General features: G+C 41.2%; 1 protein-coding gene across 4 annotated transcripts in view; it reads right to left on the bottom strand.

Moving 5' to 3' along the window:
* PPP2R2B (protein phosphatase 2 regulatory subunit Bbeta) overlaps nucleotides 1-25,766 on the bottom strand; it is a 515,907-nt gene that overhangs the window by 459,139 nt on the left and 31,002 nt on the right. For 2 of the 4 annotated variants that reach the window (XM_040453529.1, XM_040453555.1), the window contains exons 1-2: nucleotides 5,217-5,408; nucleotides 5,019-5,096 (exon numbers count right to left, since the gene is read on the bottom strand). In XM_040453529.1, the coding sequence (XP_040309463.1) occupies nucleotides 5,019-5,068 (50 nt within the window). In that variant the 5' untranslated portion in view covers nucleotides 5,069-5,096; nucleotides 5,217-5,408. Of the gene's footprint in view, nucleotides 1-5,018; nucleotides 5,097-5,216; nucleotides 5,409-25,766 lie in introns of those variants that run through there. The other 2 variants (XM_040453570.1, XM_040453565.1) reach the window with 2 other exon arrangements.

Genomic DNA, 25,766 nt, shown 5'->3' with positions numbered 1-25,766 from the left:
TAGTAGATATGTAAGTCATTAGTTTCATTAAAGGGACAGTGATACTTTACATTTTTTAAAGATGTTTATTTATCTATTTATTTTGAGAGAGAGAGAGAAGAGACAGAGAATCCCAAGCAGGCTCTATGCTGACAGTGCAGAGCCCAATGCGGGACTCGATCTCATGAACTATGAGATCATGACCTGAAACCGAAATCAAGAGTCAGACACTTAACCCACTGAGCCACCCAGATGGCTGTGATACTTTACATTAAAAAAAAAAAATCTTAGAATATACCTACATAGACCTTAACCAAAGAATTCTATTTTGAGAATGTATCCCAATGATATAATCACAATAACTAATCATAATTATCAAACATTTTCTATGTGCTGTGCTGTTTAGTATATCTAATTATATTCTAACAGCAGTTCTTCAGGTAGATTTTATATACTAGGAAATGGAATAATAAAAAATTTGAGGCAACTTGCTCTTTGCCAACAAGAAATGAGGCCAGGGGCGCCTGGGTGGCCCAGTCAGTTCAGTGTCCGACTTCAGCTCAGGTCAGGATCTCACAGTTCATGAGTTTGAGCCCCACATCGGGCTCTGTGCTGATGGCTCAGAGCCTGGAACCTGCTTCAGATTCTGTGTCTCCCTCTCTCTCTCTGCCGCTCCTCTGCTATGCTCTGTCTCTCTCTCGAAAATAAAATAAACATTAAAAAAATTAACAAAAAAAAGAAATGAGGCCAAATTTTGAAACAGGTATTTTATTATAAAACATACTCTCTTAATCAGTCTACCACATAGCTTTTCCTGCATAAATGCCGAGTAGCTATTAGGCCTGTTCATAGTTGTGTTGTTGTAAACCTTGAAAATTGAGGTAAATAAATTAGGGCATATCTACTGTTCATAATATGAAAGATGATCATTATATATTGTTAAATGAAAATATCTATTAATAAAATAGTATTTCCATTATGAGCATTTTGGTTAAAAAAAATGTTGATTTTGTTCATTATAAACTCACCAGTCCATTTTAACGGTTTCTGGCACATAGTACTTGTTCGTTGACTGAATTAATTCATGAATATACACAGTCAAGAGGTTAGAAAAACATACCACAAACTTTAGCAGTATCGATCTGTGGATTGTGACATTATGAATGAAGTTTATTTTCTGATTTTTTTAAGTTCTATTTAAAATTCTCTAGACTGAGAACATACATTTTAGTAATCAGAAATGTAACAGAATAACTGTTGTATTTTTAAAAAATTGTTTAGGTTCTGTCTTAAATGACTTCTTCCCATTAAGTCTTTATAACCCAGATACAGGAGATTGCTACCTCTTTTGTACTCAAAACACTTTAGACCTGAGTCACAGCACTTTGCCTCTAGCCCCCTTTTCCTTGGATTCTTTTTACTGATGTAATGCCTTATTCTTATGTACCAGTTCCTGTCTCCCTTTAAATGGTATGTTCCTTGAGAACTTATTTTATTTATCTTTATAACCCTTTCACTTTATAGGGCAGTGCTTTGGATCCAATAAGCACTTACTCTATGTTTCTTATTGGACACACAGTATTACTTATCTACTGTCCTATTGAAAATTTTGGAATGTGAAAAATCCTAGCTTATTAGCTGATACTCAAGATACACATTTAATTGCATTAGCAATAACAATGCCATGCTGAGCCATAATGGAACATAAAGTAAAGGAAAAATAAATCCATAACACTGATCCTGTCTTTATGCAATATTCTGATATTTTGTTCACCATGAATTCTTTGTATTAATTTTAGCTTTCAAAAAATATTGCATTAAAATATTTATCTTTATTTTTGCCAATTCACCTAGCCTCAGCCCTGCTTTTATAATACCATATGAGCAGATAATGCAATCCGAGCATCTTAGAACAATCTAGACACTGTATTATATATATTTATATTTACATTATATACATAAAATTATATGAACAATATATATATCATATATATGATACATATATACATAACTCTATATGTATATATGTATATACATATATATATATACCTATATACATATATATATACATAGATACATAACTCTATTCACTTAGCACTCACTGTCATCCTAATGGATATCTGTATTATTATCTCCATTTGACATACAAAGAAACTTAAGCACAGAGACATTAAGCGACTTTGTCAAGGTCACCAGCTACAAAGTGGAAGAAATGGAATGGAAACACCATTAGCAGAAATAAGCAAAGTAGCAAAGTAGAAGGGAAAGTTGAAAGGTGAATCATTTTTAACGACTTTGATCAGTATAGAAAACCAACCTGGGTAGAGCAGGCCAGTTGTGAAAAAAAGGGCCTGGTTTTTAAGAACTTTGATTTTTATCAAATGAGAGCCATTCATTAGTTTACTCAACAAATACTCAACTGTCATTGAGGCACCATTAGTGTAAGTTAAATGACATCAAAGATATGCTGGCCAGGGAACCTAGATGCCAGTGGCAGTATGTTAGTGTCCAATCTGACTCTCCTCTTAAACAACATGTATTGCTTTATTCACTACTGTGAAGTGGTGTTTCCAGACAAAAGATGGTAGTGAGTGTCATTCTGAGTCTGTGACTAAGGGAACAGTTAATTTAAGGGAGCTGCTTATTTATTATGGGCAGCATCCATGGTAGTGCATCTGCAGTTCACCTGCATCCCCGATGATCATCTCAGTGCATGCATGAAAGATACAGATTCCTGGGCCTCATTCCAAACTACTAAGTAAGAATCTCTGACTTCAAAGCAACGTTTAAAGAGCTCCAGCTTTGCAGTCCTCCAGGCTGGCTCCAAACCTAATTCACCCATTCATTCGGTCTGGTGCCTTTAGCAAAGAACCTAGTCTTTGGTGTGTTTGTTTAGCTTCAGTATCCTCATTATAGGTAAAGTGGGAATAAAAATACCTACCTCTCATTAGGTTTTCATGGGGATTGAATTAAACTGAAGGTCTAACTATAATGATACTTACAACAGTTTACAAATATTGAGTACTTTCAAAGTGTCAGGCACTGTGGTAGATGCTGTGCTGACATTATTTTATTAACTTATCTTAAGCACTTAGCAGAGCACTGGCCACCTAGTGAGTAATGGATTGGTAAAAGCTATAGCTTGAGTACCATCCAGATCATTGTAATTGGGGGGGTGGGGGTTGAGCGGGGGGGGGCGGGGAGCCAGTCACAAACACAATATTTAAGCCCAGAGTCTGAGCATAATGGATAACTGGAAGAAGTCAGCCAGACTGGTGGTCCCCAAAGCCCAGCCCACTGCATTAGAATCATCTGGGTGAGCTCATTAAAACACACTGTATCTTCCTGGTCCTCAAACCTCTACCTCAGTAACTCTAGGTGGACCTGGAAGTCTCTTTTGTTTAAAAGGCACAAATGATTTTGAATTATGGCCAAGATTTAAATCAAATGATTAACTTGAGCTTCAGTTTTCTTAAGATTCATGAGGTTAGGGAGTAAGTCATTTCTCCCCCTCCCCCCTTCCCTTTTTCATCTCCAGTGCCTCGGACAACGCTGCCACATAGAAGATGCTCAAAAGTATTTGGGGTTAGATGAGCATAAAATGGGCCTAAATAAAGCCTGCTTTGTCTGTTTCCCACAGGCTTTATGAGAAGTGTTTGTAAAGCCCCATTTTATAGTGCTTCTAAAAGATGGAAGATGACATACAATAGTGTAATTTTATAGATTTAGCTATTAACTTATTTTACTGTGTCTTCTCTCACCCTTTAAACGTAAGTCATTTGGTTTGCAGGTATCCACCATTATACTGGGTTTCTAAAAATAAATTATAGCAAAATTGCAGATAAAATACTTCCCCAAAATTCCTCAAAATAATTTTTGCTCAAATTATTTTTTACTCAGAATTAAAATGCTGTAGAATGACCTAAAATTCCACATGCATCTATGCCTGTTAGGTTCCATATTAAAGTTCAACCCTGTCAACTATTCACTTCCTCATTCATTGATATTAGCTTTAGACCTGTCTTATACCACACCTGGTTATCTGTACATATTGCCAATGCAATGCAATATGTTTCAGGCACCCTTACTGCATTCCTCTACAACAGCTAAAACTTGACTTAAAACACCAAGCAGTCCCATCCTGGTTCCTTCTAATTGCCTATCACTCAGCTATTTTCTTTTTTTTTTTTTTTTTAAGTTTATTTATTTATTTTGAGAGAGACAGAGATAGCATGACTGGGAGAGGGGCAGTGAGAGAGGGACAGAGAGAATTCCAAGCCACCTCCACACTGCCAACAGAGAACCCAACGCAAGGATCCAACCGACGAAACCATGAGATCATGACCTGAGCAAAAACCAAGGGTTGGACGCTTAACCGACTGAGCCACCCAGGCGCCCCATCCTTCAGCTATTTTCAAATGTAGACATCTTTTGTGAGAGCCCCGGGGGACTCCAACCTTAGGCTTAAGAGGGGAGAAGGTGAAGAGGATGAAAAACAAGTTCCTCAGGAGGAGGGAAATGAAGGCGTTATCCCAAATAAAGTGTCTGGAATAGGAAAATCTACTGAGTCAGAAAAGGAAGTTATGTACTAATACTGGGACTCAGCTGAACCACAGTTTATATGACTAGACTTGAATTCCTCACACTCCCTGCATGCTTCATGCATAAAGAGTCAAGGGCTCTTCAACAGAGAAGGGAAGGAAGAAATTAGCATCTGACCATCCAGCCACGTTTGCAGTCACACTTCTCCAGACCTGACCGACCATCCCGAAACACCACTTGCCCAGGTCTATCCTCTCTCTGTGCAAACCTATTTCACTGAAAGTTCATTTCAGTGCTGCCTCATTGGTGGGAATAAAATAAGCTTCAAAAGAATAAAAGGATAGAAAGGAATCATTAAATCTATTTCGAGCTCAGAATGCTATTCTGGGACGTGTGGGGCCTTCCATTCGTGGACACAAAGGTGAATGTTTTCAAATCTGGAACCAGCACAAACCCCCAAGGAAGCAAAGGCAAAGAGGAGAGGAAGCTTCTCCTACCTTCCGTGGCTCCGATCTCGATTGTGCCTTTCACTTGGCTGAAGCACCATAGTGTGTCCTGGGCAAGCGCCCCAATTCCTGAAAACAATACAAGGAGACACTTCAGGTTAGGTAAGAGCTCCCTGTTGTCCTCAAGAGGCCAACCAGAAAGGAAACGCGTCGTGTAAGCTATGCATTTCTAAAAGTAGACTTGCACACCAGGTATCATGGCGTCGGAGAGGAGACCCTAAGGAGTGCTGGGAGGATGGCCGGTCTGTAAGGAGCACGTCCTGCGGTGGTGAATCAGGGCTCTGTCTCCTCCATCTGACCACGCCGGGACTGCTTGGAGCTGGAGCAATTGGAGTTCGTCCCTTCTGGCCCCTGGCAGCGTCCTGGAGCCGGCCTGCAGTCACACCCTGTGTGACTGCCCCTTTCATGGGAATACTAATGCTTTCGATTGTTTTCCTTCGGTGGCGGTGGGGAGGAGAAAGAGGCAGTTCGCTAGAGGGGAGAGAGGAAAAGAAAGGCAACTTTTCTTTTTTTTAACTGGTTTCACAGCTTGCCTGGCCGAACGGCCAGTAAGGGGTCAGATACTCAGAACGTCCACCTCTCTTGTTCACTTCTTGACAGCTTGCCAAAGTCCGAGCTGACTGGAGAGGAGAGGAAAGCGAAAACAGGTTGGCGATGGGGGCGGGGGTGGCTAACAGCACTGTGGAGGCAGTCCTGACAAATGTGGCCTCTTTCCTTCCATGGGGATTTCTGCCTCAAATCTGAACCCAGCCATTGGTGAGGTTAAATTTTCTGGCTTCTGGTTTCTACAAATATATGAATCCAATGCTAATACATATGCTGATACACCTACTAATATATTCATTAATATACATATCAAGTTGAAAAAGTCCTTTTCAGAACACTTCTGAATCCTGCCAGTTTGCTTCTCAACAGCCTGGCTGTTCCTTCAATTCTGTGAGGTTTTAAAATAAAAAGGAATATTGCATCGTCAAATTTTAGGAGAGGCTACCAGTTTGAGAATGGTTATATTCATAGGAAAAAAAATCAAGCATCAAAACCAAACTGACCTTTTAAAACACGCACACAAAACACAGGAGCCATCCTCACTGTCAATGACAGACTTTTCACTGAACTCTGTGGAAACCTTCACTCACTCAGCTACGTGAGAAGAGATCCAATCCCTATACACTTTTCTCACTGTTGGTCACCTCACATTTGCAGGAAGCCATGTGGCATCATCCCTTAGGAGCATATACACTTTGCAGTCAGGCAGGGTCTACAGTTTGGCTCTGACCTCGGACAAGTTCCCAAGCCTGAGGAGATGTTTCTCTTTAATGGCAGTAACAGTAATAGTACCCATCTCTCCGTTTTTATAGATACTAAAAGGGCTTAGCAGAGTCAAGCAACTTAGCAAAGGATGTTATTATCATTGGCAAAGATTCTAAAATGTTTGATAGTGAAAACGAAGAGGCACATTAGCTGAGAAATTTTCAGTTAGTTGCTATAAGGCAGGCACCGTGCTAAGCACTGTACATAGATTATTCCGTTCTCATACAAATAGTGAGGAGGGCCCAATTTTAACCCCATCTTACAGGTAAAGAGAGACCCAGGAAGTGTGACTAACTCATCTGAGGCCGTGCCAAGGATGTGGAAGAACTGGGATTTCCACCCAGGCTGTCTGAATCCCAATCTCCCAGGGTGCTGAGGTCAGCCTGCCCATTTAACAGGGTTTCAACTGTAGTTGCATTCAGAGGGCTGAGTGGGCATACAATTTCCCACATCAGTTATTAAAAAACCGATATCTCCGCTCAGAGTACACAAGGCTAAAGTTGCCCAATAAAATTAGCATCTGGGGAGGAAAAAGGAAAGCATTTGGCAGCATTTGTTAGTGCACAGAAAGACGACATCCACTGCCCTACCGCTGATCCTTTCTTGCACTTGTTGCTGTAGCCTTGGATTTCAGCATGAGACTTTCTCTGATAATTTCTTACTCTTCCTGTGAGCTCTCACTGGCCCTCTTTTCAACTGCCAATCCTGCTATTGAAACTGTGTCTATGTCTGTTCATAGGGAGCTATCAGCTACAGATAAGGTTCTTCCTAATTTTTGTCCTCCTGGCACAGTTTTTTTTTTTAAATGTTTAGTATTTATTTCTGAGAGAGAGAGAGAGAGAGAGAGAGAGAGAGAGAGAGAGAGAGCAAGCAGGGGAGGGGCAGAAAGAGAGATCAAACACAGAATCCAAAGCAGGCTCCAGGCTCTGAGCTGTCAACACAGAGCCCGATGTGGAGCTTGAACTTACGAACCATGAGATCATGACCTAAGCCAAAGTCGGACACTTAACCGACTGAGCCACCCAGGTACCCCATGGCACAGTCCTTTATATCATTAGTTATGATTCTGGGTGTAGAAACTTTACTGACCACAAAACATTGAAAGTAAGCAGACACACATACACACATAAACACACAACATGCACAAACGCATACATACACACATACCCCTAGGCAGATTGAGATGAGCCTATGAAAGGGTACTCATATTGCTTCAGAGAATTTGAGCTTTAGAAGAAACCTTGCCTACATGTGAAATCAACTTCTTGCAGATTTGAAAAATCAAGTTACAGAAAATTACCAACTTTCTGTGAGTCACAGAGGAATCATGTGACCAATTCACTACCTGTGACAGTTCTGAGCATCACCCCTGGATAGGTTGCCTGGGGCTGTGAGCTCGGTTGATCAGAGCTCAATTAATTAGTTTGAGAAATCAAGGCAGCCTAAGCTTTTGTCAGTTTTCTTGTCCAGGGCAGTCTTGGATTGGACCCAGTTTCTGTTCCACCAAGATCAGTGCTAAATGATGTCATCAATGGTGTAAAGAGAGTTTGGGCTATGCCATCTCTGTCCTAAAAGTGCCAAACAGCAGGTGGAAACTCAAACGCCAAACTCAAATGTTCATGTGACAATCCGGCCAGGAGTGGGACACCCAGAGGAACAGACACTTGATTTGCGTCCATGATCGGCTGTGGAAGCGGGGGATGGTGGACCCTGGAGGACACAGGCCTATGGGGGCAGTAGGTACTAGATCCAGCTGAAAGATGCCAAGGAGGAGTCTAGCCTAGTGCTATCGAATTGGCTATGTGTTTTCCACGATAAGCCAGAAATCAGGATTATTATGTGAAAACTCCCAATTTTTAAATGGTGCCAATCAATTCAAATAAGAGCACTGTGTGGCTCATACACCATAGGGCAAACACATCACATCTGCAGGCTAAATATGGTCTTTGTGCCACTGGTTTGCAAACCTCTGGCTTGACTATTTGGGCTGAAAGACACCTTGGAGAATACACAGTCCATCTTTACCATGTGGCTGATCAGGAAGCAAAGTTCCAAGGTGAGAAAGAACTCACAACACAGTGTCTGCAGACTTAGGACTCAAAGGTGACAATTCTAATTCTTATACCAGATTTCCTTTTACCTCCAAGCTACCTCTCTTGGTAATGGTTTGGTGAGATGTCTGTCTAGATTTAATGAATGCTCTTTAGGGAAGGGTATCTGATTGCTAAAGTGGATGGCAGAGAGAATTAAGCTGAGACAGTGAGGAAGGAAAATTTGTTTCTCTTAAATTACAGACCTTGACAGCTTCCCTAAACCCCAGTGCCAAATGACATTCCAGTTGCTATGGTAACAGTGTCAATAAGCAACATTCTCTACCAGGAGGCTGAAGCAGACAGATACAGTGGCTATACATCTTGGAAGATGCTCATTCCTCTCTCCCTACAACTATGGCTCAGGAAGGTCCTGAGTCTCATCTACTGAAAGTCCAGGAGGTCAGCCCACTGAAGGCATACACCTGTCTTCTTCTTAGCATCATGTGTAATAGCTGATCTCTGAATCTGATTAGACATTGGAGATCATTTGGTCCAATTGCCTCATTTGAAAGCAGAGGACACTGAGGCACAGAGCAGGCACGGCCATGCAGTGAGATGACGGCACCTCGGGAGCCTGATCCCAGAGCTTCTATGCCCAGCACAGGCTCTTCTCCTTGTACTGCCCCAGCAGGGCCCTTCAGAGTCGAGGCTGGCCTTTGTGCCACCTCATTTGTGCCAGCTCGGCTGTGTGAATACAATGAACAGAGGGTGTGACACACAGCAAATAAAGCTCCTTATTGATTGGGAGGCCACTGGAAAGAGTTGTTTTCATGGACTTGGCATCAGCAATGTGCTCCTCTCTGCAGGGAAAGGGAGAGAGAGAGGTGATCCTTGCCCAGAGAAATTTCCTCTGAGAAGAATGTGTTTTGAAATTGGCTATGCTATAGGGCTATAGATGTATATTCAACTACTTAGAAGGAGCCTATAATTATGCCATCCTCTCTGAGTGTGTTGTTATGCTAGCAGGAGAACTTAAGGCAGGCACTCATGATGAATGGGTATGTTGATAAAATACCAGCCCAAACTTGGTGTGAAAATCTTTCTATTGAAGATGGCAGATTTCAAAAAGAGACACAGCTGCACCAGAGACAGTTACAAACAAGTGGATTCCATACTTGAAGTAATAAAAGAGAGACTTTCACTTTCTCACTCCCTCCCTTAACACCTTGTATATTGCTCGAATTTAACAATTCCTACTGTGTTTAATAAATACCGGTCACTTCTATGTCCCCAGCTTGACAGTGAGCTCATGAAAAATAGGAGCAAGCAGCAAAAATAAATAGGTCAGACTTTTAAATCAAACTTTTGCTTTCCTTTGCACCAAAGTGAATCAACCATTAGAGATATTATAGTAAAATCATCATTGACTTGATTCTGCTCTATTTAATTCACTGGCTGAATTCAAAAGACAGTGAAGCAAACTGTTAACTGCCTAAACTCACTGTTTCAACAGTCCATCTGATAGAAGAAAGATAAAGTAACCTGAAGAAAGTGGCTACTTTGATTAATAGGAAAGTAGCAACAATAGAGACCTATGGAGGTGATTTGATACCTGAGTGAGGAAATCTTGGGCTGTCAGCAACACAGTGCAGCTACTCATTCGTTATTGCTTTCTTGATCCTGCAGTGTCAGAATTCATTTGCTGAATAAAGAAAAGGAGTTTTACACTCTCAAAGAAGTAATAATGCTGCAATATGCCTCACTGGAAGCCTTACTCTAACAAAACAAAGGAAATACAGGTGTCAAACATCATCAAGAAGACTAATGTAAATATTTGTATGTTAGATACTGAGAAAATAAGAATACTGTTGTTAATTCTCACCCGGGGCATCCTATCTTGTCAACCTATTTGTGTCTTTATAGCTAAAGTGTGTTTCCTGTGGCCAGCATCTACTTCTGCGTTGTTTTTTTTTTTAATCCAATTTGAGAATCTCTGCCTTTCTATTGGAGTCTTTATAACATTAACAGTTATTGTGCTTACTGACATAGGTTAAAATCTATTATCTTGTTTTCTATTTTTTTTTCTGAGTTTTGTTTTCTTCTTCTTTTTTTAATGTTCTATTTTATTTTTGAGAGAGATAAAGAGAAACAGAGTGTAGCAGGGGAGGGGCAGAGAAAGAGGGAGACACAGTATCAAAAGCAGGCTCTCGGCTCCATTCTGTCAGCACAGAGCATGACGCAGGGCTCAAACTCACTAACTGTGAGATGGTGACCTGAGCTGAAGTCGGACACTTAACCAACTGAGCCACACGGGCACCTCATGTTTTCTTTCTCCACTTTTACTACCTTCTTTTGGTTTGCTGGATATTTTCATGATGTTATTTAATTAGTATTGAGCTACACTTCTTAGTTTTCTTATTTTAATGTTTGCTACAGACTTCATAGTATACTTAAATTATCAGCTTGCCTTTTAGTGATTTTATACTACTTCATACATAGTACAAAACCTTAAATAGTATATTTCCATTTCTCCTCTCCCATTTCCATGATATAATCTTCCACCATTTACTTTTATGTGTTACAATCCTCACACTTTTTTAAATTATTTTGTTCAAATAGCCAATTATCTTCTAAAGTGATTTCAAAAATAATAAAAAAGCTTTCACTTTTACCATAAGGTTACCACTTCTGGTGCCCTAAATATCTTTCGGTAAATCTGTATTTCCACCTGTATCATTTTCCTTCTGACTGAAAAATTCTTTTAATACTTCTTACAATGCATGTCTTCTGGATATAATTCTCTGAGCTTTTGTATGTCTGAAAATTTTTTTACAGCCTATTTTCACTGGGTATAGAATTGTAAGTTGACAAAGTTTTGTCCTTCAGTACTTTAAAGATGAAGCTTCATTGTTTTCAAGATATCTGCTGTTAATTTTATTTTTTTCTTCTGTATACATCTCTTTTCTTCTGGCTGCTTTAAATTTTTCCTTTATCTCTGGTTGTGAGCAGCCTTTTATTTCTTCCATGTTTCAACTTAATTTTTGAATTCATGTAACAGAGTTATAATGACTGTTAAAGTCCTTGCCTGCTAATTCTAACATCTGTGTCAGTTCTGGATTTCAACTAATCCTTCTCCTCATTATAGATTATATTCTCCTTCTCCTTTGCCTTCCTGGTAATTTTTTATTGGATGACAGACACTGTGAATTTTACCTTGTCATGTGAAATATATTTTTGTTTTCCTATAAATATTTTTTTATCTTTCTCGTGGGAAGTAATTAAGTTGGAAACAGTGTGATCTTTTTAGGTCTTGATTTTAAGATTAATTAGGCAGCACCAGAGCTCACTTTAGTCTAAAGCCAATTATTCTCACTACTGAGGCCACACCTTTATGAGTACTTCATAGCATGTGATTTTGACAGGTTTGATTTTGAATTATGAGGTTTCATTTTGGCAGATGGGAACAGGCGCTATTCCTAGCCCTGTATAGGCACTGGGTACTGTTCAATTTAACCCTCTTGGATGGCTCCTATAGTTTCTTCATATGTATACACTGACCAGTACTCTGCTGAGTACTTGATGTGGAGCCTCTCAACATTCCTGGAGTTCTCTTTCTGTGCATATCTCTTCTTTTCAGTTCCTTGTCCTGCAAACTATAGCTTCCTTGGTCTGACTCTCTGTTCTGCCTCTTCAATTCAGAGAATATTCTGGGATCTGCCTGAGTTCCTCTCCTTCGTGCCATAGCCTGGGAATTCCCTCAAGGCAGTAAGCTGGGGGCAATTGTGGGATATATATGTTTTGTTTTTCCTGAGTGACCACTGTCCTTCATTGTCTGATATCCAAAATGTCTCAAAAGTCATTGCTTCACCTATCTTATTCTAGGGTTTATTTGTCACAGTCCCTATTATTCCATCTTGGTCAGAAGCAGAAGTCCAATAAACTAAAGTAACATTCTTTAAAGTGCTTCTCTATGTTCAAGGATCTACTTCAGTAGATCTTCACTGAGCACCGAACTGATATTTGGACCAGGTTTATCTGTTCTCTCCACTTTTTTTCTTTTAACCATTGGATATTTTGTTCCATACAGTCACTCATTAGTGAGGAAAAACAAAAGGAACTGCACCAGGCTATGTTTATATTTCATAACTCTTTGCCCTTTCATCGGATGCTTTCAGAATTATTTTGCCAGCTAGAGTGTCCATCCAATCAAAAAACTCATTGGCCTTAGAAGGTTCCTGCCTTCCACTGTGGCAACCTATCATTCCTGTGACTTTAGTTGTGTCTATATTACATATCACTCTCTCATGTTTTCTGAAAAAGGCAGAAAACCCAACTGCCAATGAAACCAACTCTTCTAAGCCAAAAGTCTCTATTTTATTATTTATAATGAATAGCACTCTAAGAGATTCTTTCAAAAATTCTTACAGAATTCCATAGAAATTTAAGTCACCATACAAGACTATTTCTAGAGACAGGAGTATTTTGATTCTCATCCTATCACACTATGCAGGTGAGAAGAATCTTATATGAAACTAACTTTAAAATTATGTGCACAATCAAAACCATTTATGATATAGCTCTGGCTTCCAATAGGATTATTGTTTCTATACCAAAACTCACTTCCAGTAGTAGACTCTATCTCCTCAGATAGTTTACCATTCTCTCTTCCATTTTTTTTTTTATCTTTACTTTGTACTTATGGCAAAGTGGTGTGCCAGGGACACCTGGTTGCTTATGTCATATCCATCTATTCCTTCTGGGTATTGACAGATTCCCTGTTTCAACAACAAAAGCAAACAAAAACACCTATAACCTCAGACTCCCTTGCAACTAGACTTGTCCATATGACTCTTATCTGCTTCTCCTAGGAGTACGTGGAAACATGTATAAATCCATAATACACCTGCTGATTTTCTCCCATTTACCACTGCTCCACCTTTTCCTTTCTGAAGTCATGTGTTGATGACTGGAGCTATTGCAGACTTCTGGCATTCAAAAGACAAGATCACAGAGACCTTGACCCTGGTCTTCAAGCCACGGAACCGGCATAGCAGTTGTCAGTCTCTGACTTTTCACAGCAGAAACAAACCAACCAACCCAAACCAAACAAAACTTGATTTGTGAGTGATACTCTTTCTTCAGTTACAGCTGAATCCAATCCTCCATATACAAATGGGAAAGAGGATGTTACCGCTGCATAATTACACAATTTCTATTTCTGCCACAATAAAAAGCAGTCATTTTTAGATTTTAAGAGGTAAATCAGTTCAGAGCAATCCATTTTACTCATCGTCTAGCTCACCACTTTCAACCATTAGCCAAAATGTCAAGCATGAAAGCACGTATAGCACTGCGTTACAATTCTTTATTTACACTTCTGTTTATAGACTCTGAATTCTTCAAGGGCAATACCTGTGCTTTATTTGTGCTTTCACCTTTAGAACTTAAAACACCTCTTGGCACCTATTAAAAGATTAGGAAGTGATTATTTAATTGGATTAGAATAGAGGCAGAAGCAGCCCTTTACTCCCATAGAGGAAGTTGTTCCCACAAGATCTAAACCAGCGCTCAGACACATGATATGATAAGCAAGCAGAAAGGAGCCGGAATATAGGGCTAGTACTTTGTCATTGAACCAGTGTCACACCCCCTAGAACACAGGGAACCTCATGTGGCCCTACAAGGATGAAAGTGTCTTCTAGCATCCTGAAGAAAAATATCTTGCAAAAAAGAAGACTTGATAGATGCTTTAGCAAATACTCCTCCATTCCCAGCATTTTCTGTCTATAATTACATTTCCCAAAAGAGGGCAACATATTAAAAAAGAGCTGTCATATTTACTGCACTGCTTCCCTTAAACTGGATGGTGAATTACAAAGCACAAGTGGCAAAGAGCCAAACAATCCTTGCTCATTTAATCTTGTTTTCTCCTGTGCCAGTTATTGACCAATCAATTGCCTTGGATTTGGCAGGAGTAGTTTTCTCTGAGGGTCTGAGACCAACAGCAACCAGGATCAGCTCAAACTGGATTTCTTCTCAGCCCTGTACATAAAGGTTAGACAAATTTTCAAGGCAGGAGACTCCTGAGCCTTGACTCATTGACAAATGAAACCGCCTGGGTATGAGATCATACTTCTGCTTCAAGGCTTGCAAGACCATCTTTGGGCCAGTATTGCTGTGATGGAAAGAGCAAATAGAGTGTTGCCCAAAGGGAGTAGGCAGTTTTGACACTGAAAATTATTTTGTGATTTTATATACTGGACACCATTCTCTTCAAATCCACATGGCTGCAATGCTAAGAAAGATCACTCATCGAGTAGAGCCTTGAGTATTTTGAATAGATTAGGAAAAGCAGAATTGAAAAGCCCAGTTTCCCTACAAGTTGGGGGAGGGGGTGGATGGATTTACAATGAAGATTTTTAAATGAAGGTTGAATTTGCAACCATTCATCTCAAAAGGCATGCCTAGACCACCTGATAAATAATACATTTGTATTATGCTTATGAAACATGCAGATGGAGTCCAATTTGCAAATAAATGCCTTGAGGAATTTTTCAAAACTTCACAGGTAACCAAATCCTAGGATTCTCTATATCCTTATTTGTGACGTTTTTATTTTATTTTGTGACAGTTGCCATAAATTCAATTAATCTCTATGGCAAATGAAATTTTGGTGTTTTTTTTTTTTTTCTTGCTGAAGGAACAAAATGATCAAAAAGTTGGGAAGATGGGAGGCAACAAGCACATTTGCTAACAGGGAAATCAAACAGCGTCACATCAAAATGGGAAGAAAGGACATCTGGGCAGCCTTACCTACTAACCTTGTCCACCACCACCCCTCACCCCTCCCCCCCCCCCCCCGCCCCGCTTTCAGGACATTCTTTCCTTGCTATGGAAAAAAGCAGATGCAATTAGAACCTGCTAAGCTAATAGCTAAAATAATGCTCTGATAGCAAACAGAAACAGAAAGCGAAAACTCGGAATTTGCAGGCATGGAAAATACTGCAAGGGAAGGACAGTTGAATGTGTTCCAGGATCCTAGGGCAGCCCCTGGCAGCTGCCCAGAGCACAGCAGGTAAGCATGCCCAATATCGGCTTCTTGTACCGAAGTGACAATTCTGCCTGATGTATATACCCATTGAGGCATATACATGTAGCAGGAACATGCATACAGAAATGGAAAAACATGACCGCTGAATTCCCTTTACACATGACACATGTTCTCTAGTCTGCAGTGACTACTGTGGGGCTCTGCTTTGAGACTGGCCCAACAGAAGCACAGCTCACATAGTCTCTACTATAGCCCCATGGGTTAAGTGATTACACGTCAAGAAATTAAAGCAAGGAGAGGTGAAAGGCTTGCCAAGGTCAAATGGTCAAGTGTGGCAAAGCTACAATCAGAAATCAGGTCTGATAAGCCTGAACTCAGGCTTCCCACCTCACGTCTTCTCCAGTAGATGCCTATGTTGTGTGAAAAGCAGATGGTATTCCTACAACCCAAATTCTGTCCAACATGTGTGACAGAGCATGCTGGTTAAAAGGCATCTCAGTGTTCCTTTGGTAAATAAAGCATTCATTAGTAATGGCAAAATAGTAAATTCTGATTTTTCTTAAAACTAGACACATGCCAAGGACAAAAGGTGGCAGAGGGGCATAAGAAAGGAAACACCTGCAATTCTCTTTTTGATGACCTAAATTTTTCCCCTCTCATGCTTGTTCTTCCAGGTCACACTGCTCCTGTGCAAGGAAAGACCTTTTCTCTCACTGGAGCCCAGGCTGCTGGAAAGTGTCTCCTGAAACAACAGGACACAGGGATAGCCCCACAACAACATAGATCACCTGCTGAAACAACCCCACTGAACTAGATTCTGGAGCATAGACAGGGAGAGGAGCTGCTAAGGGAGATGTCAATGTGCAGGGAACACTCTACTTTCTGTCTCCTACATGCTGGTGCCAAAGAAGATGTGTGAGTCATAAATCAGAGGAAGGACGATTACAATGGCAGGAAAGATGAAGTGAGCAGAATGTCATTGGAATTGGGCCATTTCTCCAAGCTCTAGGGCTGACGTGATGCTATTTGTTGCATCATTTATTCACCTAATAAAGTGTTCAACAAATACTTATTGAGGGCCACCTATGTTCAAGGCTGTAGCTTTTCTCATGAAACTGATATTCTAGGAGATGGAAAGTTATGCAAATAAATAAATAAATAAATAAATAAATAAATAGATGGATAGATAGGTTGGGATAAGTTCTGCAAAACATAAAGACACTGCTTAAAGAGGACAAAATCTACTAGTTTGTATAGTTCATATACAAACTAGTTATATAAGGTCAGGTGAGTCCCCTCAAACAAAGTGACATTTGAGCAAAGACCAAGAGAAGTGAGACGGACAGCTAGGAAAGGTCATTCCAGGGAGAGGGAACAGCCTATGCAAAATCCTTAAGACTGGTAAGTGCCTGGTATGTTGGGGAAACATTAAGGAAACACTGTATGACCACAGAGGGAGCAGCAGGCAGCAAGGACAGAGAGGCCATGCTGGTGGGCAGAGGGGGCTGAAATACTCAGGACATTGAAAGGACTTCTACCATGTAACTCTGAATAAATGAAACTCACTGGAGAGTTTTAAGCTAAAAAGTCACTTTGGCTTTATACAAAACAAGAGTGAAAACAGAAACACAGCCAGTTATGAGGCTAGAGCAATAATCCACAGAGAAATAGACCAGAATGGGAACAGTGAAGGTTGTGAGGAGTGTTGCATGTTGAGTACGTAAGAAAGACAGTGACAAAGAGGGACACTAAGATATCTTTGGCCCAAGTGACTGGAAAGATGGAGTTATCACTAACTGAGAATGGGAGGAGGAGAATGGGAGGTGTTTTGTATAGGTTAGGCTTTCATGCCTACCAGGTATTAAAATAGGCATTAGACACCATCACCTGCCACTGCTGTGACTCCTAGCTCCATGATAAAGCTATATGATTTAATAGGATGCATGAATTTTATTGACAGCCATCTTTCCTGTTATATTGTGGTCCGTTGAGAGCAGTGATAGGTTTTTTTGTTGTTGCTTTTTTATCTCCACTGTGTTCCTAGCACCAAGCACAGTGCCAGACTAGTAGCCTGCACTTGGTAACTAACAAATGGGTGAATGGATGAAAGTGTGAGGCAGTGAGTCCTCCCAACACCTCCAAAGGGTAGGTTCTGGGCCAATGGAAACTTCTAGTCAGAGAACCAAAGAATTGCACCAGTGGAAGGACCCATGCAGATACGATTGTAGTGGTACTTTCTCTTTCCCATTGGTTCAAATCGTACCTTCACTTCATTTTAAGGTTATAAGATGCTGATTTTTTTTTTTTTTTACTATTACAGAATTAAGGAGAATACAAAAAGATCTATTTCCAAAATAAAATACCACAGAATTCTTTCCTTGATTTTAAATGGCACCATGGCTGCCTAACTCAAGTTTTCTAACACATCAACTTGAAAATTCATTGTGGGGTTCCTCCATAGTCTTACCCAACCCACCAGAACATTCCAGCCATACATTTTTGTGCCTCTGACATTACAACCTGGAACACTCATCCACATGCTAGCTTTCCCTTCAGTCAGGGCAGGCTGTGGCCTGTATTTTAGTTCCAGAAGGGTCCTGCAACAACACATTCTCCAAGAAAACCTGATCTTCATGTGTAGAAAGCCACCATTAAGAGGCATTTCTTTGTACTGACTTTCCCTTTTCAAAAACACTTTAACAAGATGGGTTAAGAAATGAAGCCATTAGGAGTGCCTGGATGGCTCAGTCTGTTAAGCATCCAACTCTTGATTTCTGCTGAGGTCACGATCTCATGGTTTGAGAGACTGAGTCCCACATCGGGCTCCATTCTGACAGCATGGAGCCTGCTTGGGATTCTCTCTCTCCCTCTCTCTCTGCCCCTCCCCAATCCTCAAGCATGCATTCTCTCTCTCTCTCTCAAAATAAATAAACTTAAAAAAAATGAACAAAGCCATTGTTTCCTAGTCACGTGCTATCAAACTAGAATGATCTCTATGTGAATCAATGGACCTAGAAGGAGATGGTTCACTAAGGGCATCTAAGACTGAACTTGGTGGGGGGCAGGGGGTGTCCTGGGGTAGCAGAAGAGCAATGAAGACAGACTCACCAGTTCCCTGGGGTGGCAGTTAGGGGGACATAAGGTCCAGGTATTCAGAGGTCAACAGTTTCAGTGCCAGTATTTTTAAAACCCTCCATCCCATTACACAAGGGCAAGGGTAATAGAGTTAAAATCTTATCCGTGCTAGATATATTGGGTGACCTTTATCTGAGAAAAACTGTTCTATAGTCAGATAACTTGGGGGCATCCTTCTTACCACGTCCCTGCCTTGGATATTTACAATGGGCATCATTAGTGGTTTAGAAGCCGAAAGAAGTCTTACGTTTTAGAAATCTGTTTAACCTTGTTTCATATAGCATTTGTACAAACCTATATTTATTTATTTGGAACACAGCTTATAAGAGACGGAGTCAATTCATGAATTTGCCTTATCTGGAAGTTAACAGTATGAAAGAAAGGAGACTGCCCAACATTGCACAGCACAGTCTTTCACCAGGTTCGAGAGAACCAAGTTCAAATCCTCCACTAAACTATTTACTGGCTTTGTGGTACAGTGAGTTGCTTAACCTCTCTGTGCCTCTGTAAACTGAGGATCTAATTCATTTTTACTTCTAAAACATGTAAAATGACACAGAATGAATAGTAATGAGGCTTCTATAACCTGGGCTCACCTTCGCCCTCTTCAAGAGTCTGCTTTCACCTCTGGTGAGCACTCTGGTTTAACAGTGGCCAGGAGCAGCGACTAACACGAAGAGCTCTGGAGGAAGACAGGTTTAGTTCAAATCCTGGCTCTGCTATTTACAGCTATGTGGTCTTGGGTAAGTTACCTGACCTCGCTAGGCCTCAGTTTCTTTATCTATGAAACCCAGCTATTGGGAAGATAAAAATAATAAAGCCCATAACAGTGTCCAGCCAAGGACAGTACAGAGTAAATGGCACAGCAAAAAGCTGTTACGAGTGCTCTGGTTTTTATTTCCTGTCCCCATGCTCTTTATCTCGTGGGTTGGCTGGGCTATGACCTGCCTCCTTAATCCCTAAGCATTCGTGATCCTGGTACTGACACTCCCTACAATGGGGTCTCCCAAATCACTCCTCAACCCCCATTCCTAAACTGTAGCTTCCTCCCTGGGGCGAGCAGGGCTTGTAATTTACTGCCAGATCCCTGGCCCAGCTGCAGGGAAGGAGGACAGACAATGATCTCTCTTCCCACAGCCTCCCACGCATTACTTTTCCCTGCATGTCTGACGTTTGACTTCTAACTCCCCTCCGGCTGTGATTACTCAGGCAAAGTGAAGTGGACAGATGGAACAATTATTTGGAAAGCTCAGCCGTTGGAAAACAAAACAAAAAGAAAAAGAAAACCCTACACCAAACCATGCAATTGAGGGGAAAGAGTTTATTGGTTTAAATTATTCTTATTGCCTGCTGGCATCGATTGCATTTTCCAGGTGATTGCTCAGCGCTCCCATTAGTGTGTCCACATAGAGAAATGATATCTTCTTAGATATTGGCACCGTGTGCTGCCCTCTCCGGAAGCAAGAGCTGTGTGTGGGCAAGGCTTGTCTATACAGCAAATTTTTGTCAGGTGACTCCAGTCAACTCATTAGCTTTCACAATAAGCACAAGGCATGTTGCCAGAGAGGGGAGAAAAGGGTCTTTGTATGTAATAAGAAATACCACGTGAGAATAAAGTAAACTTTAAAAATCTTAAATTTGAAAACTTACTGAGAAACCATAATTCACGTTTTGTAAGTATGGGCCCAACAGCTCATGGGCTCAATTTCTGGCTCTGCTATACCTTTGAGGTGCCACCTAGTATAGATTACTTAATCACGAGGCCTCTGTTTCCTGGTCTCCCCATGGGAGAGAACAGTACTTACTCATAGAGTGATTAGAAGAAAGAGTGATGTATATACATCACTCTTAGCCTCGTGTCTCCACACAGCAAATTCCCAATAAACAGTGGCTGTGATTAACGAATGATGAACACAGAGACTTACGTTTTTAGTTACAAAAGCTAAAGACACAAAGCCTAGACCTCCAGATGATGGCAGCTCAGGCTTCATACTCTATGGGTTCTGAGCTCTTACTTGTCTGGTTCAATTCATAGACTCCTCCAGCTTTAACCTTTGGTGCACATTTCTGTTCACTTGAGAGGTACCTGTATACCTGTATGTACCTGTACATACCTACATACAGGAGACTTTCATGTAGTGTTTGGAGTCAATTATTCCCAAATACAATGGGAATGTGGTTCAATCGTAGCCCAACAGGGAGTGTAGATTGGCTGGGGAAGCTACAGACCCTAATTAGACTTTTGAGGTGGAAAGAGCCCTCTTGGCAAGAGAGCAGGGTGCCTGCTTTGGCCCTCCCTGGACACCATCCTGCCTCAACTCAGGGAAATGTGCTACATAATATAAGGTCATATACATAGTGCTTCAGATTTTCTGCTATTCTAGAATAGAAATCAAAGGCAAGCTTGGATAGCTTTAAGCCTAAATTTTTCTCATCTGTGTAAAAGGGTCAGCCAAAGAGGTCCAAGAACTTTCCTGAAAAATGGTAAACAACTTTACTACATACTGAGTGCTTAATAGATCAGGCACCATTCTGGATGTTTTACAGGAATTGTCTTATTTAATTTTCTTATTTAATTCCTTCAACCATCTTCCTAGAGCAGAATCATTATTAAGTTTTATGTTTCCAGAGAAACAGAACCAATATGAGAAGAGAGAGAGAGGGAGAAGGAGAAAGAGAAAGAGACTGAGATTTATTATAGGAATTGGCTCACATGGTGATGAAGCTGAGAGGTCCCATCATCTGCCGTTTACAAGACGGAGGCCCCAAAAGCTGGTGGTGTAACTCAATCCAAAGGACTGACAACTGAAGGGCCGATATCGGTCTCAGTCTGAGTAAGAAGGTCCAAAAAGCAGGAGTGTCAGGGTCCGAGGCAGGAGAAGAGGGATGTCTCAGCTCCCCAAGCAGAGATTGAATTCGCCCTTTCTTCACCTGTTCACTCTATTCAGGCCCTCAGTGGACTGGATGACGCCTACCTGCATTGGGGGGGGGGGGTGCTCTTTACTCGGCCTAGGGATGCAAATGCTACTCTCTTTCAAAGCCACCTTCACAGACGTGAGCAGAAATAATGCTTACCAGTGATCCGGGCATCCCCATAGCCCAGCCAAATTGACGTCGAAGAGTAACCATCACGGAAAACTTTTGTAGATGACGAAACAGGCCCAAGTAACTGGTAGTCTTCTGATTCCAGAACCACAAGCCTTAATTGACCGCTCTATGACCTATTACAAGAGTTTGTTTCAATCTGGGAAAGAGCAGAAACACCTGTTTTCCTAGAAAACACACTGATCTTGATGGGAGCCGTATAACCAATCCATGGCAGCCCATAAGGAAACCCAAACTTGAATCCCAGGTCTGTCTAAAATAACAATAATGGAGACAATTGATACTAATTCAACCGAGATAAAAATAACTGCTGTAATTTAGTGAACAACTACTTTATGTCAGCAACCAGTCTCAGCCCTCAAAAATTAACATAACAAACCCTCAGAGAAACCGCAGCTCCAGTATCGGATCAGCCTGTCTTTTGTGTCTAACTCGGCATTTACCAGCTGTAGGATTTTCAACAAGGCATATAGTTTCTCTCTCTCTCTCCCAATTTTCCTCACTATAAAAATAAAAGTTGCTGTGAGAATTAAATGAGATAATGCAGTCAACGCTTCCACAGTACCTAGAAGGCGTGGGCCCCAACCAACATTAACATTACTAGTATCCCTCTCCTACAAGATGAGGAAACAAAAGTCTCCTGGAAACGTGGATGACACAACTCAGGCCACACAACTGGCAGAGTCTGCCCTCTGAGTCCGTTCCACCCTAAAGTCAGATGGTGCTTTCCACCTGACCAGTAACTCACACATGGTCACACATCAAAAGAAACTAGACAACTAGTTTAAAATCCAGGGCCTCTACCCCTATCCTAGGCCTGGGCTGTTGCAGGGCGAGGTCAGGAACCACCACCTCTCCAGGTGCTCACATACTGCCTCCTTCTCCAGGTCTCCTCTCTTCGGACCATCTAGGGATTATACCTATTATCAGTGACTGCAGAGAACCCACCTATTTTAGCTTAGGGGGCCATGACAAAACATGATAGACTGAGTGGCTTAAGCAACAGAAAATTATTCTTCATAGTTCTGGAGGCTAGAAGCCCAAGATCAAAGTGCCAGCACTGATGGGTGATGGTGAGAGCCGTCTTCCAGGCTTGCAGATGGCTGCCTTTTCCCTGCTTCTTCACAAGGTGGGGGGGAGGGCAGAGCACGCCCTCTGGCATTCCTTCTTACTGGGGCACTAATCAGGTCATGAGGGCTTCACTCTCATGGCCTCATCCCAATCTAATTACTTCCCAAAGGCCACACTTCTAAATATATCACACTGGGGGGTTAGGGCTTTAATACTTAATTTTGGGGAGACATCATTCAGTCCATAGCACCTTCCTAATTAACTTAAGATGTTTTTTTCTGTTCCAATTCATCGGCAATAGTCTTATTGGTTGAGCACTTGTTTGCTGGGCACTGTACCCAAAGGACTATTTATTTATGCATTCATTATATATATGATGTATACTTGGTCTGCTTTCAGAAAAAAGGAAAAGATGCCTTCTGGAAGTTTAAAACCGTCACAGGAAACACTGGCATGGACACACCAATTTGCAGGCTATGGAAAAGAGGATAATCTTCCTGGTTGTTGTTTCCACCGCTCCGTGGATTGATTCACGCAACAGTGGGCATCTGCCCCTATAGTCATGTTTTCATTCCCTCAGTCACTGTGGGAATGAAACTTCTCTGCCCTTCTGGGTTTTTGTTGCTGGGTTCAGTGCCTGACTCATCAGTTGGCTCTGGCCTTCAGGTACCTCAGCAGAAGCAAAAGGCAGCATCTTTGTCCTAAGTGATGACCTGAAAAACTCACATCTCCACGTTCCTGAAGTAAAAATAATGCCGATGATGGTAGCAACTTATCTCTACCAATTGCTGACTGTGTGGCCAGCATGATTTCATTTAATCCTCCTCACAGCCCTAAGAGATAGGTACTATTCTACCCCATTCTGCAGAAGTGGAAATTGAGGCTGAGCGAGTCTAGGTATGTTGCTCAAGGTCACATGCAGCCAATATATTGGGGATCCACAGAGCCAAGCACATTCAGGTCTCGACAACATTGTTTTCATCTCCTGAAATGTTCTCTCCTACTGAGTTCCCCTAAACACCTTGGCTTAGAAATAGGGCGTGGCTTAGAAATAGAAATAGGGCGTCTCACTTGGCAACTTTTCCACATCATGGAGATGGTTTGAATACACAGGGAGCAGGAAGGGCATGGCAGCTAACAGGAAAGACCCCACCATCACCAGTCTAGAGAATCAAGAGTGTAAAACAGATTCCCAGACCCAAACCTCATTACTGACAGTATTAAAACTAATTGCAAGAGACAGCCACTGAGATGGTTGAGCAATTACAAATCCAATTTAATACATTCTCTCTGATCTTACTTGTCATGTACTAGAACTAGAATCAGAACCTAAAAATCACAGTGAAGTTGGAAATGCTCATTAAGCAGGGGATCTCAAATAAAGTAAAAAAGATGAAATTCAATTATATTTTCTCAGCCTCACTGGGTAAGAGATGTCTGCAAAACATCATTTCCCTGTTCAATGTGTATTTCTCAAGGAAAACACATAAACTGCACTCCAGAAAGCATTCAAATTTAAAAATGGTGATGAACCATTTGCCTGGCACTTGTGCCCAAACTTCCTGTGCATAAACAATTCTCATGAAGTATTAAATGTATATATTAAGAAGGAATTAAGACTGAGAACTCATTTTCCTTTTTTTTTAAATATAATTTATTGTCAAACTGGCTTACATACAACATCCGGCGCTCATCCCAACAGGTGCCCTCCTCAATGCCCATCAGCCACTTTCCCCTCTCCCCCACCCCCACATCCACCCTCAAGTTTTTCTCTGTATTTAAGAGTCTCTTGTGGTTTGCCTCCCTCCCTCTCTGTTTGTAACTAATTTTTCCCCTTCCCTTCCCCCATGGTCCTCTGTTAAGTTTCTCAAGATCCATATATGAGTGAAAACATATGATATCTGTCCTTTTCTGACTGACTTATTTCACTTAGCATAATACCGTCCAGTTCTATCCACATTGCTAAAAAAGGCCATATTTCATTCTTTCTCGTTGCCAAGTAGTATTCCATTGTATATATAAACCACATCTCCTTTATCCATTCGTCAGTGGATGGACATTTAGGCTCTTTCCATAATTTGGCTATTGAAAGTGCTGCTAGAAACATTGGGGTACAAGTGCCCCTGTGCATCAGCACTCCTGTATCCCTTGGGTAAATTCCTAGCAGTGCTATTGCTGGGTCATAGGGTAGCTCTGTTTTTAATTTTTTGAGGAACCTCCACACTGTTTTCCAGAGCGGCTGCACCAGTTTGCATTCCCACCAACAGTGCAAGAGGGTTCCCGTCTATGAACCCATTTTCCAAGGAGACTGGCCTGCTTGCCACCAGCATGCCCTCCTCTTCAGGGCCTGCTCCTGGTGTCACCAGGGCCCAGATGTGCATTCAGAAGCCATCTCAGGTGATTTCCAGTTGAGTTCTGGAATCTTCCATGCACCTTTATAGTTTTTTATACACATATTGGATATTTACTCTTTACAATCAGAAATGGGGCAAGACAGTGTAGAAGGGTCTGAGATTAGGTAGGCACAGATTTAAACTTGGGGTCTGTGATCTTGACCACCGCATCTCATCTGTCCATCTTGGGCCTCAGATCCAGAATGAACGTGTGGATGACAGCAACTTCCTAAGGCTATTGTGAGGCTTATGTAAGCCACGTAAGACAAAGAGCTAAGCAAGTAATGGGAACCCACCAACCAATATGATCTCTACTACCAACACCACATCCCTGCTACTAGTATTATCACCACTGTTACAATTCCTTCTCCTTCTCCAACTATCATGGCTACTATGACCACTATCCAATTACAACAGCTATTATATTTTAATAAATGAAAAAAAATATCTTTTTCTACCCTCTCTTTCTCTTGTGTTCTTTTGCTCCTTATGTTTAAAATGAAGAATAAAGTTGTTTTTCCTGCCAAGTGAGTAGCTTGAGAACTGGAACTTTAATTTATTTGAGCAGATATGTGTCAGTGTTGCTCTAAATAAAAGGTCCCAGTATGTTCTGCTGAGGTATTTCAGAAAAAAAAAAAAA

The sequence above is a fragment of the Herpailurus yagouaroundi genome, unplaced genomic scaffold (assembly GCF_014898765.1).
Source record: "Herpailurus yagouaroundi ecotype Mexico unplaced genomic scaffold, PumYag 29, whole genome shotgun sequence".
NCBI classification, from domain to species: Eukaryota; Metazoa; Chordata; class Mammalia; order Carnivora; family Felidae; genus Herpailurus; species Herpailurus yagouaroundi.
This window is presented reverse-complemented; position numbering and strand designations above follow the sequence as displayed.